The sequence below is a fragment of the Plasmodium reichenowi genome, chromosome 13 (assembly GCF_001601855.1).
Source record: "Plasmodium reichenowi strain SY57 chromosome 13, whole genome shotgun sequence".
Classification (NCBI taxonomy): domain Eukaryota; phylum Apicomplexa; class Aconoidasida; order Haemosporida; family Plasmodiidae; genus Plasmodium; species Plasmodium reichenowi.
In genome coordinates, this window is record NC_033658.1 from 288,555 (window position 1) to 297,357 (window position 8,803).

Genomic DNA, 8,803 nt, shown 5'->3' on the forward strand with positions numbered 1-8,803 from the left:
AAATGATTATACTTTGTAAGGTGTTTAAAAATGAATTATAAAAAAAAAAAAAAAAAAAAATGTATATAATATATTATATTATTTTTATGTATTGTAGCTAAGTTAAATGATTAAAAAATTATTTTTTTTTGTAAAAAACAAACTATTTTTAATATATATACATATATATTTATTTATTTTATTTTACTTTATGAACATGCATATGTTATTACAAAGAAGTGCACATTGAATGTTCTCATTGATTTGCACCTTTTATACCTCATGAATACTTTATATTAATACTGTTTTTTTAAATATATCATATAAAAATATATGATATAGATGTATATATTTAATCATTTACTTATAGTACTAAATCATTTTGAACTACTTCATTATCATATTCCTTCATCGTATATTTCTTCATGACCTACGTGTGGATTTTTTTCCAAAGGTCTTTCAATTACCCACCTAGGCGGATTCATATTTCTTTCAGACTTATCAACAGGCCAATCAAGCAAGCAGTCGTGTCTTTCTTCATCAGGTACCATTTCTCCTTCAGATGCAGATGGTCCTTTTTTAATTTGTTCCTTTCTTTTTTGAATTTCTTCTTTCATTTTTTTATTTTTTTCCCACATAACATTTCTTTCTTCTTTTGACTGTTCACTTTCTGGGTCGATATTATATTGTCTGTGTACATCTTTTCTATATAACCAATTTTTGGTTTCTTCTAACTCTTCTGACGTTGTTTTATATTTATTCCATGGTACATCAGTATATCTATCTTTATCCATATAAAATTCAGGGTTACGAAATTCTTCGTCCAAAGAACCATCGTCACATATATGACAGTTATTATAAAGCGCATTTTCAATATACTGAAAATTTTCAGATAAATAATCAATAGTTTTTAAAAGTGCTGATTTCGGTGTAATTGAACCATCTGTATGCATTTCTACAATATTAATTTCTCCTAGTGTATCTAAATTAATACCTCTTCTTTGACCAGTAAATACAAAATGTTCAACAGGTGTACAACTACTAGAAAAATGAATAAAATTATCTTTACATATATCTCGATTTCTAGATTGTGATCCATATTCTGGCATAACGTATTCTTCAAAACTTTCTATTTTTACATCCATAGACAAATAACTACCAGCAGCAACTGAACATATATATTGATTTCTATTTACAATTTCTACATTCTTAGGTAATTGCATATGACCTGCTACTACTATCATTGGACCTTTAATTCGAAATTTACCTATCATATAATTATCCATATCAACATCCTCTGGTACATTTTTAAAAGTTATTTGTCTTAAATTCTGAGCTAGATCAAAAAAATTTTCTCTTACCCCAACTATACAATAAAATTCATGTTTCATATTAGGTATTCGTAAAGCAGTTACTCTTCCTCCCTTTAAATGTTTTATAGCAACTCTTCTAAATGCATTTAAAAAAATAGGTGATAATTCTACATCATGTGAATGCATAAAAAAATATGTATATGCTCTACCTTCATGATATTTTACTGGTTGTATTTGTTTAAATCGAAAACCAAAAGTTTTAGGACCTCCTCTTTTTGCATCATAATATGTATCATCTAATAATTTTTTATCTAATTGATAAGAATCAATTAATGATTTCTTTTCTTTACATAAATCATCAAAATATTTATTATATTTATGAAAATCATATATCTCAGGTTTATAATCCATAGGCATACCTTCATATACCTTTCCACCCTCATATATATATGGAGGCAATTCACCTTTTGACCTATCCATTTTATCTACTCTTTCTAAATCTATTTCTTTTAAATCCTTTTTAATTATTTCATTATCATAAACATTATATCGATGCTCCTTTTCCTTTTCTCCTTTTCTTATTTCAAACCAATTCATTTTATTTTCGGATCCTCTTCTTTTCCTTTCATCATCATCCATATCATCATATTTATGATATGCTTCTTCATATTCTTTCAAATAATCTTCGTCAATATTTTCTTTCCCATCTTTATTTTCTTCATCAATTCCCTCAAATTTATAAATATCTCTGTTGTTATATTTTCTATTTTTCACACCCTCATTTTGGTTGATATAAAATCGTTTGAGATTATTGCGTTTATGTCTCTCAGGGTTCTCTACAAAAAAATATATATATGAATAAATAAATATAAATAAATAAATAAATAAATAAATAAATATATATATATATATATATATATACATATATTGTTTTTTTTTTTTTTTTTTTTTTTTTTTTTTTCGAATTACTAATTTGTATGGGCAAGAAGGCCGGATTTTTAGTTTTTAAAATTACACAAAAAGACCAATAAATATTGAACGCTGTTAAAAAGAATAGTAATAAGAATAATAATGACATTATATATTTCTACTCATATTAAAATGTGAGAAATATCATCTCAGTCATATTCATCTTGAAAATAATTCTGAAACGTATATAATATCTAATGTCGACAAAAAAAGAAACAAAGCTAGCTATTTGTGTAGGTAAATGTTTAATATGAATCAATATTAATGGATTATATGCCCATTAAAAATTTTTAATTTATAAAAAATAAAAAAATATCTTAAAATATTGAATTAATTCAAGAAATTTTAATTATAACATTATAAAATAAAAAAACAAAACAATTTAATAATTATCCAATGAGAAATATAATATATATTTATGTATAGATATTATTTTCCTTTTTGAAAATATGTTAATATATATGTATATAGTTCCAAATGAAAACTTTTATTCTTTCTTTTTTTCAAATATTTAATTTTACAAATGAACAGTATATAAATTCCGTTTCATTTTTAAATCTATTTTATTCCTTCATCATGTGCTTTTTATTTTTTTCTCCTCCTTATTTTGTATTATTATATATTGTAGTAATTCATAATTACTAAATTTCATCTTTTTTTTTTTTCTTGTTTTTTTTTTTTTTTTCTTTTTTCATTTACACACAATAATATAAGAATAAAGAAAAAATACAGTAAAAGGTAAAAAGCCGAAACACATGATGTAATATTATCTTTTCAAACATCATATTCCCTTTATTTTTATTATATATACATAAATATATATAATAATATATATTATATATATATAAATTTTAATTATATTATGCCTCAATCATTTTCTTTATATTTTTTTTTTTTTTGTTTTTTCATAATGGTATTTTTTACAGTTTTCATTTTTTAGTACTTTAATAAATATATATATATATATATATATATAATCCTTGGCAAATTCAAAATATTAGATGTGTGCAATATATAAGTATATAAATAAAAAATATAATATATATAAAATATTATACTATTATATATATATATATGATATTTATATTCTTTTTTTTTATTTTTAAAATAAGATAAATGTAATTGTATTTAAAAAATATTATATGAGAAGGAATGGTTTAAGATTTTATTGTTTTCTAAAAAGTACTACTTTAAATAAAAAAAAAAAAAAATAAAATAATTAAAAAAGAGGAATTAAGTTAAAATATTATACACAAATAAAAAAAAAAAAATGTAATATATAAATAAAAATATAAATATATTATATAAATATATATTCACATATATATATAATATATATAATATATATATATATATATTTAAATTTGTTCTTAGTGCTTAATATATATATTATAATATATATTATACATAATTTATATTCTTCTCATTATTATTATATATATAAAATTTATCTATATTTTTTTATTCGAGGAAAAACTTTTGTTTATATATGAAGAAACATTTTTTTTTTTCTCTAGCTGATTTTTTTTTTTTTTTAAAAGGAATAAATCTTAAAAAGAAAAAAAAAAAATTTTAAATTATATAAAATATATTATTATATATTTTTTTTATATTAAAATATTATCTTTTTATTGTTAATTTTTTTTTCTTTTTTTCATTTTTTTTTTTTTCTTCACTTTTTTTCTTTTCTTTTTTTTCATTTTTTTTTTTCTTTTTTTTTTCTATTTTTTTTTTTTACATAATTACTTTTCCTTTTTTATTTTATTTTAATTTATTTAATTATTATATTATATATATATATATATATTTGTTTGGTGTAGCATAAATCGAATAAATTAAAAATAAATATATTTTTTTTATTTTATCATATTGTTTTTTTATAATTGAGATTTATAGATTTTTTTTAAGAATCTCAAAATTTTTATGTGTTATTTTTATGAGTTATACATTTATTTTTATATATTTCAAAAGAATAGGAAAAAAAAAAAAAAAAAAATTTCTCACGGATAATATAATGATATATTATATAATTTGATATATATATATATATATATATATTAATGATATTATAATTCAATATGATATATAAAATATTTACGTCTTTATTATATTATTATATATATATATATATATAAATCTTTCTTTTCTTTTTTTCTTTTTTTCTTTTTTTCTTTTTTTCTTTTTTTCTTTTTTTCTTTTTTTCTTTTTTTCTTTTTTTCTTTTTTTCTTTTTTTTTGTGGAAATAAACAAATGTATATAATAAAGGAAATGTTTTAATTAAAGTGTATCGTCTTTATTATATTTAACTGTATAGTTTTTTTTTTTATTTTATTTTTTATTTTTTTTTTTCAATAAATTATTAAAAATTATTCAATTTGATAACAAGGTTCTTTTAAAAAAACCTTAAGTATACATAATAAATTGATTTAATTCAGTTTATATTTTTTTTTCTTTTTTTTTTTTATTATTATATAGTAGAAACATTGTTTTAATTAAAATTAAAAAAAGAAAAAAGAAAATAGCTTATACATATATTATCCTCCATTTTGTATTATTTTCACACAAAATAAAATAAATAAATAAAAAAAAATATATATATATATATATATATATATTTTGATTCGCTTTTTTTGTGAAAAGGGAAATATATATATGTATGAATGTTCAATATTGCTACTTACCTATTATATTTCATCTAAGGATCGTAGATAATGGATAATCGAGGTATACGTAGAAGGAAAGAAGGACAAGAAAACGATATCAATATAGAGAATAATGCCGACATATTTATTAGAGAGACTTCAAGAAATAGTAGTAATAATTGGAATAATAATATAAGGAAATATGAGAATGAACATAAAAATATGCATACTAATAATTCTTTAAGAAATATAACAAGGAAGGGAATGGCAAGTGATGATTCATCAAACGATGGAAAAAAAAAATCTGTGAGTATATTTAATAGTGCTAATATAAGTTCTATATCAAATAATTGTATGAAATCATTTAATAACATTTTGAATAATATAAATTACAATATAACTAGTGCAACAACATTTAATATTAATAGTAGTAGTAATAATAATAATAATATATATAGTAATAATTATAATAGGAATCATAATATGTATAATAATAATAATAATAATTTTTTACAGAATCATAGTAAAAATAGCTTTTCCAAAGGTTTTGGAATACAAAATAATGCAAATGTATACAACCAACATTATAATAATAATAATATAAATCAAAGGACTGATAACTATAATTACAACTTCCACAATAATAATAATAATAATAATATCAATAGTTCTAATGTTAATCACCAATATGGTAGTAGAAATGAACCCACACTTAATAGCCACGATTTAGAAAAATTTTTAAATAATAACGAGAACGTAAATAAAAACCATTCAAATAGTAGCTTTAGTAATAACTTCTGTATGAATGAAATAAATAGTTTAAAAAATATTACAAATGATGATACATATGTTACGTGTCTAGAAAATTTATTAAGGAATCATGGAAATATTGATACTAATGAAATGTATAAATATAATGATAAAAATATTAATTGTTTGAATGATATCATATTTTTAGATGTATATCGAGCTTATAATGTATTAACATACATGCAAGAAAAAGTTAGTGTTATAATTTTTACAATTAAATTTATAGGACAAAAATTAAAAAGAAAACATGTTCCTGAAGAAGTTGTTATTTCTTTGGAATTTCTAAATTTCTGTGTAAAGAACCTAGGTTTATTTTTCGCTAGATTTATTGATGAAAGTTTTATGAAAAAGATAAGTAAACTCTTAAGAACGACTACTTTAAAAAAATCATTAACAAAAGATGTTAAATCGAAATTATCCAAATTTTTAATAGTACCAATTATACATCCAGGTGTAGCTACAGATCCAAGACTTCATTTTATTAAGAGAAAAATTTTATTCATGATGCAATTATGGCATGATTCATTTATATTACATCAACATATATGCACGGCAATATTTGCTGAATATAAATCATTAAAAGAAAAAGGAATTACATTCCCTGTTATTAATAAAGCTGAGAAGTTTTTTGTAAAAAATGCTGATATGTCTCCATCTTTTTCGGATGATAATATACTTTATGATATACCCTTAAATTTAACACAAATTAATAATATTATGAAAAGTCTAAAAGCAATAAAAAATATGACCAATGGTCAAGAAAAAGTTAAATGTATACAAATTGTTTCCAAGTATAAAAATGATATATTACAATCTATAAACAAATTATCGGATTATAAAGGAAATTCTAACATATCATTAACCTTAAATTCTTTATTATATATTAATGATCAAATATGTATTTTTCAAAAAGATATCCAAAATGAAAACTTGGAAAATTTACAAAATAAACAACATGATAATAATAATACTCCTGATAAACATTTGGAAAATAGTAATGACAACCATGAAGATAATCATCATGATTATAATGTTAATAATAATATTAAAAAAAAAAGTAAAAAAAAAAATAAAAACAATAAGGATAAAGATAATACCCAAATGGATAATCTTAATAATATCATTTTTAATAAATATGATCCATGGAATGTTGAACAAAAAAATGAAAAAACTAATGAAAACGATAATATCAATAAATTGTTTTTTAACAATGAATCAGATCATTTTGATCAAAGTAAAAAAAATTCATCATTTAAAAATTTAATAAATAATCAAAATAATGACTCTTTGTTGTTTAATAATGATATCATGTTTTCATTTGCAGAAAATGATTTACAAAATGTAAAGGATAATTCAAAAAAAAATGAAAACAACATATTATTGGATCATATAGATAGTAAAAATAATAATAATAATAATAATAATAATAATAATAATAGTAATATTATGCAAGATGGTGAAAATATAGAAAATGTTGATGATAAATATAGCTTCTTTAACGAATTAAATGATTTTGATTATAATACATATAATATATCATCTAGCCAAAATATATACAATTTAGAACTGAATAATAATAATAATAATAATAATAAGGATTGTTCATATGGAAAGGACACATTGTCAGATTCTGTCAACCATCCAATGAATAATCAAAGGGTAAGTGATATTTCAAAGGAGAAAGAAAAATTAGATTATCCCATAAGTAATAAAATAAATCTTGTAAATTCTTCAAGTTTGAATATTATAAATAATAATATGTGTGATGATCCAAAAGAATTGAATAATGAATGTATTAATGAGAAAAATAATATTTACATCGAAACGGAAAATCTAAATTTTAGTAATTTCAAGAGAGAGGAATTACATGATTTCAATAATGAAAATCCACCTTTTACAACCAATCAAATAAAAAATCATAATTTACAATTGAATAATGAGGATAATGATTTGTTGAATGATAGAAATGACAATGATAATTTAAAGTTACAAAAAAATAATATTATATTAACAAACCAAAGGAATAAATCACTATATTTAGATGATGATAATAATAATAATAATAGTAATGATACGAATAGGGATAATAACTTAAAAGTGTATGATAATTTTATGATAGATAATACATCTTATATTATAAGTACTGATACATCTTCGTATAAACCAAAAAATTCTCCTGATATAAAAAATTGTTCCATTGGAGACAACGAACAAAATGATAAAAACGATAACAATCATTTGAATTATACTTATAAGGAAGAAGATGTGAAAGAGATGAATGTGTATGATCACATGAGTAAGAAGGATTATCACGATTTATTTGACACATTTGGATTTAATACAAATGAAGGGAAAAATCAAAAGGACGACGCTCATAAAAACGTGCCTCTTGAAAATATGATTAGTGATAATATTAATAAGGACGATGATCATAATGTAGAGTATAAAATTAATTCCGAATCCAATGATAACAACCATTCAGAATATAATGCGCAAAAGGGTGATGATATTGAACATATATATAATAATAATAATAATAATATCGAAAATAATAAAAGTAATAATAATAAGAGTGATAATCATGAAGATAACAATAATAAGAGTGTTAATCATGAAGATAATAATAAGAAGAAAAATTACGATAAAATGGTAAATAAAGATGATGCACATATTTTGGATCCATTAGACAACAATAAAATGAATGAGCAAAATGATAATACTCCTGTAGAGCAAATTGTAACAAATAATGAAAAAATAGAAGATGTCAAAAATAATAATACTAATAATAATATATCCATACAACATAATGAAAATGAAGATGAAAATGAAGACGAAAATGAAGACGAAGATTCGAACGATATTAATTTTGATGAAATTGATGAGATCACAAAAGCTATAGATGACCTGAACGATAATTTTGAAAGTATGGATATGTATAAATATGATCATTAGTTATATATATATATATATATATATATATATATATATGTATTTTCTTTTTCCTTTTTTTTTTTTTTTTTTTTTTTTTTTTTTTTTTTTTTTTTTTTAAAATTTTTTAAATTTTTTATAATTTTTTTTTTTTTTTTTTTT

General features: G+C 20.1%; 2 protein-coding genes across 2 annotated transcripts; one reads left to right on the forward strand and one right to left on the reverse strand.

Annotated features, from left to right (window-relative positions):
• Positions 1-377: 377 nt before the first annotated feature.
• PRSY57_1306600 (DNA-directed RNA polymerase alpha chain, putative) lies at positions 378-2,370 on the reverse strand (the record flags this gene model as incomplete). The annotated part of the gene is made up of 2 exons (XM_012909002.2): positions 378-2,128; positions 2,262-2,370. The coding sequence occupies 2 exons, from the start codon at positions 2,368-2,370 to the stop codon at positions 378-380; spliced, it is 1,860 nt and encodes a 619-aa protein (XP_012764456.2).
• A 2,602-nt stretch (positions 2,371-4,972) lies between these two features.
• On the forward strand, positions 4,973-8,665 carry PRSY57_1306700 (hypothetical protein; the record flags this gene model as incomplete). Its single annotated transcript, XM_012909003.2, has 1 exon — positions 4,973-8,665. One exon carries the CDS (start codon positions 4,973-4,975, stop codon positions 8,663-8,665), a length of 3,693 nt encoding a protein of 1,230 aa, XP_012764457.2.
• Between the last annotated feature and the right edge of the window lie 138 nt (positions 8,666-8,803).